This window comes from Gossypium arboreum, chromosome 10, assembly GCF_025698485.1.
Source record: "Gossypium arboreum isolate Shixiya-1 chromosome 10, ASM2569848v2, whole genome shotgun sequence".
Classification (NCBI taxonomy): domain Eukaryota; kingdom Viridiplantae; phylum Streptophyta; class Magnoliopsida; order Malvales; family Malvaceae; genus Gossypium; species Gossypium arboreum.
In genome coordinates, this window is record NC_069079.1 from 129,090,969 (window position 1) to 129,107,234 (window position 16,266).

Below are 16,266 nucleotides of genomic sequence, written 5' to 3' on the forward strand. Positions count from 1 at the left end.
TTGATAATTGGATTCATAATCAAATATGGGCTAAGGGATATATAGCTTGATGTCTCACTATTAAAGTATATGTACAATCTAAAGGAAAAACAAGGTCAGAGAGGGATTTATTTCGTGGTCCAAAGTGAAGGGACGAAGCAACTTATCTATGGAGGAGTGGGCAAGCTGCAACTGGTTAAAGACGTGCCGTTGGAAGAAAGAGAGCGATTGGATAATTCTATAACCGGTCGTCACTAAGGTAAGTTATTTTTCCCTTTTTTTAATAATTTTTTATTATGATTTTTTCTATCCTATCATGGATTGTGCAGGGGGTGTGCAAATGATAAATTCCTATGAATCTTCTATGAATATAATAGTCATTATAAGCCAGATATTGTCAACCTTTTTGAGCCTAGAGCTAGTGGGGCTAAAGCTAATGCTATCATTGCTAAATTGGGTTTTGAAAAATCCCATTGAGTGGAAGCGATTAGCTTTTCTGATGGTATTTGGTTAGGTTGGAAAAATTCAATTAATCTAGAGGTGGTTGGTAATCAACCTCAATTTATTCTGGCTCGTATTTGTTCTTTTCTCTAATCCCAACCTATATTTATTGTCTTTGTTTATGACAGTCTTGATAGATAGAAAAAGAAAGAATTTTGGAGAGATTTAAGTCTTTCTATTCTGTGTGGGCATTATCCTTGGCTTACCATTGGTGATTTTAATGCCATTCTCTTTTCGGAAGAAAAAAAAGGCGTTCATTTGAAAGGATACAAATGCTCGCTTTTTGGTGATTTTATAGATAAGGCTCAACTTCTTGATTTGGGCTTTTAGGGCCATCCTTATACTTGGCATCGGGGTAATCTTTTTGAGAGACTAGATAGGGCTTTGGGTAATGAAGCTTGGACGGAGTCCTTTCCAAACTGCTTGGTTACTCACCTACACAGAATTAAATCAAATCATAAGCCTCTCTTTCTAAAACTTTGTTTAGACTTTAATCTCTACCGGCCTTTCAATTTTTAGCTAGATGGTTGAAGCACCCAAATTTTGTAAAATTTGTAAAAGATAATTGGATTTTTTATGGAGATATGCCAAGTACGATAGCTGGTTTCATTGATAAACTCAAAGATTGGAATAAATGTGTTTATGGCCATATAAAATCACCAGAAAATTTAGTTAACCCATAAGCTCTCCAATTTATAACCAGCGATGGACTTGTTTGGTACTAATTATCTGGCCTAGTGTAAATTGGAGGTTCGGGGAGAGATTGAAAATATTCTTTATCATGAGGAGATACCTTGGAAACAAAAATTGAGATGCGAGTGGTAAAAACTGGGGGATCATAACAACAAGTATTTTCACAAACGTACAATTTAGAGAAGGAATTTCAATAGAATTACTGCTTTATGTAATTCAGATGGGTGGTGGATCTTTGAAACTGTTGTCCTTAAAACATAAGTAGTTAAATTCTTTCAGAATCTTTATGGAAGGCTCTTGGCCCGGTAAGGAATTTACCTTTAAGTGGGTTTCCGAATATTAACCAAGAGGATATTGATTTCCTTGGGAGGGCTATTTCTAATGAAAAAATCAAGATGATCCTTTTTAATATGGCTTAACTGAAAGCTTTAGGAAGTGGTGGTTTTTAGCGGGATAATATAGGATGAGCTATCTGTGAGTGGGTGAGGAAGATTTTTGAAGATGGAATTATTGACTCAAAGTTTAATAACACTCTTATTGTCTTAATCCTCAAAGTTCCAAATCTTGAAAATTTCTCACAGTTCAGACCCATTAATCTTTACTATAAGTTGGTAATGAAGGTCATTGCAAACAAGTTTAAAAGCATATTTCCGAAGATTATTGGTCAAGAACAAGCAAGATTTATAGCTGGAAGAAATATCATTGATAATATAGTCATTGCACAGGAAGTCTTACACTCTATGAAAACTAAGAAGAATCTTCATAGATGGTTGTCAATATTGATTTGGAGAAAGCTTATGATCGTATACGTTGGGACTTCGTAGACACTTCACTCAATGCAGCATGTATTCCTTCTTATTTTATTCATGTTATTATGAATGTTATTTCGACGTCTACCATGTAGGTTTTGTGGAAAGGAGCTCTAACTTCCAAATTCAAGCCTGTAAGGGGAATTCCTCAAGGCTGCCCCCTGTCTTCATACCTTTTCGTCGTTTGCATAGAGTGGTTGGGGCATTGCTTTCATTCGACTATTTTGTCAGAAGAGTGGAGCCTTATTCGATTATAACTTATAGGGCCAAAACTCTATCTTTTCTTTACAGATGATTTAGTGACTTTTAATAGAGCTAATTTGGAGCACAGTGGTTTTCTTAAAAAAATTTTGGATAACTTTTGTGAGCTTTCTGGTCATAATGTCAATGCTAGGAAGGCTAATGTCTTTTACTCTGCTAATTTAAGGAATATTTAAAGAGGGGAGTTAATAGTATCTTTGGTTTCCAAGAAGTTAATGATATGGGGCATTATTTAGGAGTTTCTCTTTTTCATCAAAGAGTTACAAAAAGCACTTTGGATTTCTTGGTGGAAAGAGTTCGTAATCGCTTATCTAGCTGGGACGTTAAAAAGCTTTCCTTTGCAGGGAGGGTCACTTTAGCACAAACAGTTCTGTTGACTATTCTGAGCTATCTCATGCAATCTATTTTGATTCCGAAGGGCATTTGTGATTTAATCAAAGAAATGACAAGGCAATTCATCTGGGGTGTTTTTGATGGAAAAAAGGAAATGACTTTAGTTGGGTGGGATTCCATTTGCCAACCTAGATCACGTGGAGGTCTTGGGTTTCATTGTCTATGCGATCAAAATAAAACCTTCATGATGAAAATTAGTTACAGTCTTATCACCAAGGCTGAAGCTTTATAGGTTAGGGTTCTCAGAGAAAAGTGTAACACCTTCTAACCCTAAATCGTCGCCGAAATAGAGTTATGAGGTATTACCTGACATATCAAATCAAATATGAAATTTAAACAGATAATTTACATACATTTCATAAATATATCATATGTATTATCCAAATCAATTCAACTGATTTCATTCAATCCAATTCAAATACCATACCAAAATAACCCAAACATGCCATTTCATAATCTTAACTTTTTATTTATATTGTATATAACCATCCAAGGTTAATTTATAATACCATTCACAAACATGTTTCAAAATGACCTATACAATCAACCTAGGTAAATGCCATTTTACAAAAGAGAATATACATCACCACTTTGCTGAGTTTGGGATTGGCTTGGGTGCTGATCCGGAACTTTTGACTTCAACTAACCTGCGCACGGAAACAACCGTACACTGAGTATATACACTCAGTGGTATTACTATAATTCAAATTTTAAAAGCAAAATAAATAAATAAATATGCACTAAACTTTCATTTATTAACAATAGCTATTTCAACCATTTTGATTCATACATTATTTCACTATATCAAAAATCCATTCCATGAACCTATGGTTCAAACATCTCGTTTTCATATCTCAATTCAATATCTCATTCCAATTCATATACAAAATCATACGGTTTATCAATTCATTTAATACTAATTCTAATTTCCAATTTTTTCATTTACCCCTATTAACTTGACTCGGACTTTGACGGATACATGAATCCAACCAAGCACACCAGTACGACACCTTTTGCCTTATCAGCCTTGTCGAAGTGAATCGGTACTTAGTACCTCATCGAATTTAATCCGAAACAATAATACAACACATAGTGCCTCATTGGATTTAATCCGAAGCAATAATACGACACATAGTGCCTCATCAGAATTATCCGAAGCAATATTACGACACATATAGTGCCTCATCGACTCGAGGTTGAAGTATCCCTGAACATTTCCAATCCTATGGCATGCCAACTATATCTGATTTAGCCTGACTAGTTAATAGGGTTTCCAATTCACATTCTCAATTCAATTTCAATCAAATTCATACAAATCACAAATTCTCATATTTTCAATTCAGTATCACAATAACTTATTTAATTCAATTCAAATAACTTTCAATTTCCAATCAATATACATTCTAATATTCACATAATTCACAATTCAATAACATTTCTTACCTCAATTCCACTTACCACACACATTAATTAAAATTCAAAAATAAATAATAACTAAATTCGAATTATAGTAATACAAACTGTAATTTCGAATCATTCATTGTCGACTTTTCCTTTCCTTTCTTGGTCGATGTCTCCAACAGATGTTAGCTATGAATATTAAATAAGTTAAAATTATCAATACAACATCAATTCACATCAAATATTTAAATTTTCTATTCAATTTTTACCTTAATTTTAATTTAATCCCTAACCAAAATTATTTTCATTTTATCACAATCTATACCTTATTTTGACTTAATTTCTACTTATAACTTAACTTAACCTAAAATTTTCATCACAAAACCCTAAATTCAAATTTCTTACAATTTAGTCCTTATTACAAAAACTTATAACTTATTCCACAATTTAATCCTTTTTCCAATTCTAATTTGGAATTTCTATCAATTAAATCCTTAATTCATCAATTAATTCAACATAAACTATATCTAAAATCTACTAACTTTCAAAATTTCAATATATACCTAATAGTATTGTGAAAAATAAAATAAAATAAAATAAAAAAAATAAAGAACACACAAATTTTACGTGGAAACCCTTTCGGGAAAAAACCACGGGCAGAGGAGAAGAAAATTCACTATGTCGAAAAATTTGAATCAAATATAAGAGGAATAGACTATGTCTATTTATAGGCTTCCAAAGCCATATTCTAGTAGGATTGAAACACCTTATCCTAATCAATATAAAATAGATAGAGTTTAATAAGGTTTAAAAACCTTATTCTAAAATAAAATAAAAGAAGTCTAGTTTTATATGGATTTTACTTTTATTTTATTTTTCATCGTATTTTATTTAAATAAGAATTTGGGTCACTTAATTCTAACAATCTCCATCTTGACACAAATTCTCAATGAACAAGTTCTTCATCGCGAACTTTCAATACACAAGTTCTCCACCTCTTCCATAAAACCCCTTAAGGGTTTAACTTCAACAATGAACACCAGCCAAGTCTAAACAATGCTCAAACTTGGTTATAGGAAGTGACTTAGTCATCATATCTACAGGATTTTCATGAGTACTAATTTTGCTAACAACAATATCACCACAAGCAATAATATCATGAACAAAATGATACCGAATATCAATGTGTTTTGTTCTCTCATGAAATATTTGATCTTTTGTAAGAAAGATGACACTCTGACTGTCATAAAATACTGTGCTAATTTGAAGGTCTTCATTGAGTTCACTAAATAGTCCCTTCAACCAAATAGCTTCTTTACAAGTCTCAGTAATCACCATGTACTCAGCTTCAGTGGTAGACAAAGCGACTGTAGTTTGCAAAGTGGCTTTCCAACTAATTGCACAACCTCCGATTGTAAAGACGTAACCTGTGAGAGATCTTCTTCTATCAAGGTCTCTAACAAAATCAGCATCAACATACCCTATAACTTCATCTTTAGTTCTTCCAAACTGTAAGCAAACATCAGTAGTGCCTCGTAAGTATCTTAAAATCCACTAAACTGCTTTCCAATGTTCTTTACCAGGATTTGCCATATATCTGCTAACTGCACTGACTGCATATGATAAATCTGGACGTGAACAAACCATAGCATGCATGAGAGATCCCACTGCACTAGAGTATGGAACATGTGACATGTACTCAATCTCATCATCTGATTGAGAAGACAAGGCCGATGAAAGTCTGAAATGGGCTGCTAAATGAGTACTAACAGGCTTAGCACTCTGCATATTTAACCTGCAAAGAACTTTCTCAATGTACCCCTTCTGACTTAGGTACAATTTACTTGCTTTTCTATCTCTAAGAATCTCTATACAAAGTATCTTCTTTGCTGGTCCTAAATCTTTCATCTCAAATTCTTCACTTAGTTGGGCTTTAACCTTTCTTATCTCTCCTTTATCTTTTGCTGCTATCAACATGTCATCAACATAAAGAAGTAGATACACAAAAGAACCATCACTGTTTTTCTTAAAGTAAACACAACTATTTAAACTATTTCTTTTGAAATCATGAGAAGTCATAAAGGAATCAAACCTCTTATACCACTGTCTTGGTGACTGTTTCAAACCGTAAAGGGACTTTCTCAGCAAGCAAACATAGTTCTCTTTTTCTGACACTATAAAACCCTCTGGTTGTTGCATGTAAATATCTTCCTCAAGTTATCCATGCAGAAATGTAGTTTTTACATCTAACTGCTCTAGCTCCAAATTATGCATGACCACAATACCAAGCAAAGCTCGAATCGAACTATGCTTAACAACTGGAGAGAACACATCTGTGAAGTCCACTCCTGGAATTTGACTGTAACCCTTTGCAACAAGCCTTGCTTTATATCTGGGTTCTTCAACTCCTAGAGTCCCTTCTTTCTTTTTAAACACCCATTTACAACGAACAACCTTTTTACCTTTAGGAAGTTTCACAAGGTCCCATGTTCTGTTTTTGTGGAGTGATTCCATCTCTTCTTGCATAGCAAACATCCACTTTTCTGAGTCTTCACAGCTAATCGCCTCAGAATAATTAGATGGCTCTTGATTCGCATCTATATCTTCAGCCACATTTAAAGCATAAGCAACTAGATCAACCTCGGCATACTTCTTTGGAGGTTTAATTTCTCTTCTAGTTCTGTTTTTGGCGATAGAGTATTGTGGTGAAGAAGTAACTCTATTCTCAATTTTTGTTCTGGCTTGAGGAGTTGACTCTGTATTAATCTGATGCTCCACCTACTTTTGATTTTCTTTATTGGAAGAGTCTTTAAGAGATAAGTTAGGTAGCATAGCAGTTTCATCAAAAACAACATATCTGCTAATCACAAGTTTTCTATTTTCAGGACACCATAACTTATACCTTTTTACACTAGCTTTATAACCAAGAAAAATACATTTAATAGATCTCGATTCCAATTTTCCATTATCAACATGAGCATACGTTGGACACACAAAATCTTTAAATCGAATAATTAGCGGGATTACGGACCATACCTCTTGTGGAGTCTTTTCTCAATGGCAGCGGATGGAGATCGGTTGATCAAAAACATGCAGATGAGGCCGCTTCTGCCCAAAATGCCTTCGGTAAGTTGGCATTTGACAATATACATCGAACCTTCTCCATGATCGTTCTGTTCATTCGTTCTACAACGTTGTTTTGCTGTGGAGTATGACGAACTGTCCAGTGTGTCATGATCCCTTTTAACTTGCACAATCTATTAAACTCATCAGAACAAAACTCTAAGCCATTGTCTGTGCGGAGGTATTTTATCTGTTTTCCCTTCTGTCTTTCAATCATAATTTTTCAAGACTTAAATGCGGAAAACACATCATTTTTCTGCTTCAGGAAAAACGCCCAAACTTTTCTGGAAAAATCATCAATAAAGGTTAGCATATAATTAGCTCCATCTCTCAAAGGCACTCTGGATGGCCCCATAGATCAGAATGAATATACTCCAACGTTCCCTTCGTGTTATGGATTCCTCTAGTGAATCGAACTCTCTTTTGCTTCCCAAAAACACAGTGCTCACAGAAATTCAGTTTGTAAATTCCTTGCCCATTAAGAAGTCCTCTTTTGCTTAATTCTGCCATGCCATTCTCACTCATATGCCCTAGGCGCATATGCCAAGGTTTAGTAATATCATCATCTGGCAAGGAAGAGGAACGACAGCTGCATCACCAGTAACAGTAGAACCCTGTAAAACATATAACTTGGCAATCTTTCTCTGCCCTTTCATCATAACAAGGGACCCTTTGGAAATCTTTAAAACCCCATTTTCAGCTGTGTATCTGTACCTTTTTGAATCAAGAGTACTCAACGAAATTAAATTTCTTTTCAATTCTAGAACATGCCGCACGTCACTAAGTGTTCTGACAACTCTATCACACATCTTAACTTTAATTGTTCCAACACCTGCGATTTTACACAAAGCATTATTTCCAATCAAAACAACACCTTCAGATACTGTTTCGTAAGTTGTAAACCAATCTCGATTGGGACTCATGTGGAAGGTGCAGCCTGAATCAAGTATCCACTCCTCGTTTACTTTAGAATCATTAACAAAAGTAACTAGAAGTTCACCATCGCTGTAGTCTTCTACAACATTAGCTTCACCGGAATTTTCTGGTTGTTTTCCCTTTTGATTCGCAGCCTCCCTTTTAATCTTATTTTGTAGCTTATAGCACTCAGATTTAATGTGCCCTTTCTTCTTGCAGAAGTTACAAGTTTTACCTCTATTTGAAGACTTCGATCTACCCTTAGATTTACCACGAGGATTCCGTTCCTGTGTCCTACCACGATCATCATCAGCATTTCGATCTTGTCTCCCATGAACAATGAGACCCTCTCCTTGAGAGTCGAGTTTAACCACAAGATGCTTCATCTTATCATACGAGGTTAAAGAATCATAAACCTCATCAACTGTGAGAGACTCGCGGCTATATAAAATCGTGTCTCTAAAGGTTGAATAAGGCGGGGCAACGAACAAAGTAGAATCAACCCTAGATCTTCCTTATCATCTTGAACCTCCATGGCCTCTAAGTTTGAGAGAATTTCTTTAAACAACATTAAGTGTTCGTGTACGACGCACCTTCCTCCAAACGATGAGCATAAAGACGCTACTTCATATGCAACTTGCTTGTTAGAGTTTTCGACATACATATTTATTCTAGCCTCTTCCATAATGCAATGGCGGTTTTCTCTTTCATCACATCCCGCAAAATTTCGTTGGACAAATGCGATGTAATTGTGTTAATGCCTTTCGATCTTTACGCTTCTTCTCTTCATCTGTTAATGTCGAAGGCATCTTATCTATCCCTAGCAGGGCATCCTCCAGATCCATCTGTGCAAGAACTGCTTGCATCTTAATTTGCCACAACGCAAATCTGGTGTTGCGATCCAACAGCAGAATTTCATACTTCAAAGACGCCAATATTGTAATTGAGATGAATAACCCGGAAGCTCTGATACCAATTTATGAAAAATAAAATAAAATAAAATAAATAAAATAAAGAACACACAAATTTTACGTGGAAACCCTTTCGGGAAAAAATCACGGGTAGGGGAGAAAAAAATTCACTATGTCGAAAAATTTGAATCAAATACAAGAGGAATAGACTATGTCGATTTATAGGCTTGCAAAGCCATATTCTAGTAGGATTGAAACACCTTATCCTAATCAGTATAAAATAGATGGAGTTTAATAAGGTTTAAAAACCTTATTCTAAAATAAAATAAAAGAAGTCTAGTTCTATATGGATTTTACTTTTATTTTATTTTCCATCGTATTTTATTTAAATAAGAATTTGGGTCATTTAATTCTAACAAGTATTTTGTTCTAAGATCATAAAAACTCAAAAATCACAAGAAAATGAATTAAATTGACTTACCAAATTAGCTTGAAACCCTAATTTCCCATTTTTTTCTTTCTTCCTTTGTTTTTCTCCCTATTCTTCTCTGTTTTTGTTTGCTATTCTGTTTATGTTTCTTTTCTTTCTTTTGTTTATAATATAATATAATATAATATAATATAATATAATACAATATAATATAATATAATATAATATAATATATTTTAATAAAAATATCTTTGATATTTCTATAGTAAACCGCCTCAATATTTGAAAATGGCATAATTCCCTATTTGGTCCTTTTAACTTTCTTTAATCTATAATTAAACTTTCACCTCTATTGCAATTTAATCATTTTTCCTAGTTACTCTTATTTTAAGTTGATTTACCTAACCATAACCTAATTAAACTCACAACTAATTTCGTAAATATTTTTAATAAATATTTACGAATCTATTTTACTAAAATGAAGACCAAACAACTCACTTTTTTGATGCCCGTAAATTTTGAGTTATTACAAAAAGTATGGAATTAATGAGACTATGCCGGATTGTATCATGAGACATAGATGCTCCTTCATGTTGAAATCTGTGGTCAATGTTTGGCCTCTACTGTGTAATAATATGATTTGGTCAATGGGTAATGGACGGGCTGTTCGTTGCTGGGAGAATGCTTGGGTACATAATGTGGGACCTTTAATTAATCATGTCCCAAGTCACGTGAATCTCTGTTCTGATTGTAAAGTGAATGAGATGGTAATGGAAAATGGTACATGGAACTTTGACTTATTTTGGGTATGGTTGCCAGAAGAAGTCATCCAATGTATCATTAGCATTCTACCTCCCATAGAGTCAGCAGGGGTAGATACTCTTTCTTGGTCTAAAACTACTACCGATGTCTTCTCAGTTAAAAGTGCATATTAGATGCTAAATGAGGAGTCTTGGAATGCAAAGGATGACACTTGGAAAAGTGTTCGAAAAATTTCGGGCCCTCAAATAGTTAGACAGTTCATCTGGATAATCCTAAAGCAAAGACTTTTAACTAACTCTGAAAAGGTCTGAAGGGGAATTGGTCATGATGAGTCATGTCTTCTTTGTGGTCACCATACAGAGGATGTTTTACATGTTCTTAGGGACTATCCATGTGCGAAGGATATTTGGACTCAATTCATTTCCCCCAATCAAAGTAAATGGTTCTTTGAAGGTAATATTTCGGAATGGTTGCTCTTGAATCTACAGGACCAATCAAATAATAACATGAGAGATTCAGTCGGGCTTGCTTCTTCGGGATAATACTTTGGCACATCTGGAAAAATCGTAACCTGTTCATCTTCTAAGGAAAATCAATGAATCTAGAGGAAATTATTAAAGTTTCCTACAGTTGGGCAAAGCAATATTCCTCAGTCAATAATGAAGTCTTGGTGATGGATCTATAGCAATCTTCTGAACGTTTGGAATCTGGTATGGGTTTTCTTTTTAATACTGAAGGTGTTGTTAATTCTATTTCTGGTTTTTTCACTCTAGGTAGAGTAATATGTGATGGGAAGAGAAATTAGATTTTAGGCTATAATCGCTTTTTGGAGAAGTGTTCAGTTGTGGCTGCTGAGTTTTAGGACATATTAGATGGCTTACACATACTTAAAAAACAATGATATGATGAAATCACCATTCATTCTGATAACCTCGAAGTCGTAGCAATTATTAGCGATAACAAGCCTCAAAGAACTAATCTTGCTTTAATTAAGATGATTCTAACATATTCTTGCTAACGAAAAGATATGATTATTGAGATATGTTCCTAAAATGAATAACAAAATTACATACTTATTAACAAAAAAAACCCTATTAAATGATGAAAGTTTATATATGTTTGATAGCCGTCATGGAGATTAAGATATTCTAAAAGATGAGAGCACTAGACACAATTTATTTATAAATACTTTACTATAATCCTATAGTTTTGATTATTATAAATAAAAAATTGCATTTGCATCAAATCAGCCTGCAATTAATGACAACATTGTCAAACTCGCACTTTTAAAACTTGCAAAAAGAAATCAGAAAGATTACATCTTATTGCATGTCACGTGACTGCAATTATTTATTACAACATGATTTTATCATAATTGCAATAATAAGGACCACCGACAGTGTCACATGATTTAGCCAATTTACCCATTTTCATCGACCCTTTCATGCACCATTTCTGAAAAAATAAAAAAAATAAAAAAATCCCAAACAAAGCCGACTTCTCAATTGTTGGTCCAAAAAGTAAAGCCAACATAACATTGCTCTCCATTGTGATGAAAATGTAACAACACCTAGCAAATATTGTTAAATCTTAATAATTATTTTATTATCTATTTCGTTCCATCATAGATATTTAATTTTATAATTTATTAAATATATCCATTCTCATTTTACCATACGATTGTTTCATTTTGATTTTTCTTAATTATTTTTAATATTTTAAACATAATTCTTTAAAAGAAATTGAAACATAATTTTGATTACTTGGAACAACCCTCCCAAGTAAAAGGAAAAATTCTCTAGCAATTAATTTATCTTAATTTTCTTATATTAGCAACTAGAAATCAGAAATTAATGTTGTCAAAATTAAATTGTATTGATTAGCTAAATTGTTTGAATTGAAAATTAATAGATTTAACGATCCGACACTTCTTATTAAAATAGATAATAAGCGAACTGTTATGAACGAACTATTATGAACCAATTAAAACCTAATTAAACGAGGTTTAAAAACTTTAAAAAATCGATTAAACCAATATTTTATTTAGTATTATATTATTATGTTTTTAATTAATTTTTTTATCAATTTTTATTTTATTTTTGAGTCCTATCTTGTGAACCATGTTACAACCAGATTTGCCTCTTAAGATTTGGTGGAAAAGAAGAACAATCCGAGATTTGAAATGATACCAAAGAGATTTGAGTATTTGAGAAGAAGAAAAGAATAGAAAAAAACCGATCTTTTAAGAAATAGTTAGAATAAATGAGAAGAGGGAAAGACAAAAAGGAAGTGGAAGAGAAGTTTACAAGTCTAAAGAGTAAAAGAGATGAGTTGCATATTTGCAAGGAACTTTTAAATTCTTTAAAAGTGGATTTACAAATTTTCAATCAATGGGCAATATATAGTTTTAAAGTGGATTTACAAAACTTTGAGATTTCAAAATTTATAAAAAAATGGATTTTATATTTATAATTTATTTTTTATTGAATCGATTGATCCAATTAATTGGACCAACTGAATTAGGAATCGGTTGTCTCATCAATTTGATCACTAATTTAATTATGAAAACTTTGTCAGAAATCACTAAGTCTGAATTAAGTAATTCAAGGTTTAAATCTGAATTAAGTAATTCAAGGTTTAAACATATTTTTATATTTTTACTCTTTTAATGTTGCTATACCTATTTGTTCCTCGAACACATGTCAATACCAGATGCATCGTAGACCTCCTATTAACTTCATTTCAAGTAACATTTTGACAGGCCACCCGTTCCTCTCGGAGGGAGCCATCCGCCCATTTTAAGTATTAACATAGCATGAACACACTTTTTATATGATAAGGAGTCCATTTAGGACAATAATCTCATACTGATAAGGTCTCATGACATATGCCTATAAATACCCTTTACACATTTAGCGGGATTGAATGTTTATCTGGCCATGTCATACCAGTGAACAAGAGGAAATATTCCAAGGAATGATGTAAAAAGATTATTCTTTTAGCACCCTAGAGTTACTCTGAGCAATTGTCTTCTTGGTCAGCCTATCTTCTTGTTCTTGTTTCGGCTCTTGAAATCTTTAGATGAATCGACCTTCATTATACCATCTTGATCTCCTCCTTATCTTCCTCTTTTGTTGTACATTGTATCAACAAATATATAGGGTAAAATGGTAATTTTATATAATGGGTAGGGCGGAACAAGAAAAATAATTATTATAACCGCTTCATAGTGTAGAAAAAAAAAATCCATCTTATAATGCATCCACTTTTTAAGAAAAAAATAAAAATAAAAAGTCATCTCCAATTCTTTTCTGTTTACTGGGGGATGTATTGTTGCTACTATCGAAGGGGAGTTATTAAGAAGCTATCATTTTTTGTGAGTTTTCAAGCTCATTATTCTAATATCTTCAATTAAACTGTCCAAATTACTATAAGAAGACCCACCAACATTAACACATTGATTGGTTACCTTAGCCATTTCAGATGCGGATTTTGCAAACTCCTCCTTTCGATCCACCATCACATCATTTACCATTTTCTCCACTATCTTTCTATCACATACATCCTTCATATCCAACCCTATTTTCCACACCTCACTCACAACCCTACTATTCACGTGTTGGTCAGCAAACTGAGGCCAGCAAATCATAGGCACCCCTGCGACAATGCTCTCTAAAGTCGAGTTCCATCCATTATGCGTAAAGAACCCGCCAATGGCCGGGTGGTTCAAGACTGCCTCTTGTGGTGCCCAATTTACAATGTAACCTCGATCCTTACTCTTCTCCATAAGCTCCATTACAACATCCTCCCCTTCACCATCTTTTCCAATGACGGAATTCGGCCTTACAACAAGCAAGAACTTCGTTTTACTGTTAAGAAGTCCATACCAAAGCTCTACAAGTTGCTCCCTTGACGTGCTCGTAATGCTACCAAAACTTACATAGATAACAGATCGATTCGGTTGCTTATTGAGCCAAAAGATGCAGCTTTTATCCACTTCCCAAAGTGTATTCGAGAAGTGATCATATGATTCTCCATGTTTTGCATTGAGTCTAGTGTTTAATTGAGCATGTAAGGGTCCAACGGCATAGACACGAGGGCATTTGGTGCGTATTTGAGATAGTATAGGCCCATCGAGCTCTTCGGCGCTGTTGAGTATCAAGGCATCGGCTTGAAGGCTCTTTCGAGTCTGTTTTACAACTAGCTTCATACTTGAATCTTCAATGTCCAGTTTTCGACAAAAAGTAGGAAGATCTCGACATCGAAGATAAGTTTCCATGCCTGGCACTGTCGTTATTAACCGGTCCATGTCTTCACTTCCTTCAATTGTTTAACAAAAACCCATTTACTAGTGTCAATGATCACAAACCCAATTAATTCAAACTCAAATCAGATTCAAATTTATTTAATCATAAAAATTTAACAACTCAAATTCAAAATGATCTAAGCTAAAAAATGATCACAACTTTGAACGACTCGAACTTAAAAACAACGGGAACAAATTAACCAAAGTGGTCCAAACTTAAGTATTAAACCCGAATGAAAACAATCCTGAAATGATTCAACTTGAAAATTGAAACAAAAAACCCAGCTAGCTAACCTAAAGTGACCCGGAAACAAAATGACCCAAAATAACTCAAATTTAAAAGTTAAATTAGTAAATCTAAATGACAAGAACCCAAAATGATTTTAACTGGAAACAATCCAAACCTCTTAAAAAAATTGAAACTCAAAATCATTCAAACATGAAATGATTTAAAATTTTTAAATTCCGATTTAATCCAACTTAAACCAAATCAACTCGCCTAATTAACAGGAATATTCCAAACGTCTTTCCTGTTAATTTCTTCAACATGCTTGTCAAATCATTTCGACTTAAGGTTTTATTTGTGTTATTCTAAATTAAAAACAGTGCTAAACATGGTACAATAAACAAGTTGATGAAAAAGAAATGGATTTACCATTGATAGGAAGCTCCCCAGCTTGGATTATATCAGGGATAGAATGATAAACCCAGAAACAACAAGGACTGCTGGTACGAAAAAAAATAATGGGGATTCCAAGCTCCTTTGCAACATCAAGAGCAAAGCCTAAAAACCCATCTCCAATTATGCAATCTACTGGTGGGCTACTATTCACAAGTACCTCTCTCAAACTTTCCTTCATCTTAAGTTCCATGGTATCTTCAAACATATCAAGGAACCAGCTCCCTGACCTAGGATGATTAAGAGGAAGGCCATCGGTTATGGTCTTGAATTGGAACCCTGGGTATCTTTCAAAATGGGCAGCAATATTGTTGAACTTGACCAAGCGTTCATGGTTGTGGTGGGAGTTGAGGAAAGTGAGCTTGAAGCCGGCGATAGCTAGCAGTTCAGCTAGCTTAATCATGGAGTTTATATGGCCTTGTAATGGGAGGGGGAAGACGAGGACATGAGGAGGACGGGATTGAGAGGATCGATCCTGCTCCATCTAATTGGAGGATCTGTTTATGTGCTAAAGAATCGACAATTTGGAAGCTATTTAATGGCCAAAAGATGTCTTTGGATAGGGTGGAAATTGTTGTCTAATTTGACCATTATATTAATTTATGAGTTGAGAAATAAATGATATATTTATCATTTTAGGAAACTAATTAGGCTCTTATCTGTCCGAATTTAGAAAATCTTTTTCGGGTTGAAATTAAATTATAATTTTTATAATAATAAAATATAATTTTATTATCTTTAATACTTTATATTTTTATAATTTTAAAAGATTAAATTAAAATTTTATCATTTTAAAGGGTTAAAGTATAATTTTATTTCTAATAATTTAAAATTTTAAAAGACTTACATAAAAAAAATTATTTTAAGGGATTAAAGCCACTATTAGCCCCTCTAGCTGCGCCCATATACCTATCCTCAATGACCTTATTTTCCATTTCCATTCCAATGTGGAATTATGGCATCTTGCCTACTTTAAAGCATTTGGTGTGACATTCTCTCCTATTCAATCTCGTAACGTCCTAGTCACAAGCTACTGTGTCATAGTTGGTCTACTATATCATCCCACTTTCTGAGAAGCTTATTTTGAAATTGGGCAGTCAATG

The 16,266-nt window shown here is 33.7% G+C and overlaps 1 protein-coding gene across 2 annotated transcripts; it reads right to left on the reverse strand.

Annotated features, from left to right (window-relative positions):
* Positions 1-12,974: 12,974 nt before the first annotated feature.
* LOC108450666 (7-deoxyloganetic acid glucosyl transferase-like) lies at positions 12,975-15,723 on the reverse strand. Of its 2 annotated transcripts, XM_053020198.1 has the most exons (3): positions 15,140-15,723; positions 13,648-14,498; positions 12,975-13,306 (listed from the first exon to the last, which is right to left on the reverse strand). In XM_053020198.1, exons 1-3 carry the CDS (start codon positions 15,645-15,647, stop codon positions 13,256-13,258), a joined length of 1,410 nt encoding a protein of 469 aa, XP_052876158.1. In that variant the 5' UTR covers positions 15,648-15,723; the 3' UTR covers positions 12,975-13,255. The 2 variants fall into 2 exon arrangements, with proteins under 2 accessions (XP_052876158.1, XP_017603878.1); XM_017748389.2 differs by having other exon boundaries at positions 12,975-14,498.
* Between the last annotated feature and the right edge of the window lie 543 nt (positions 15,724-16,266).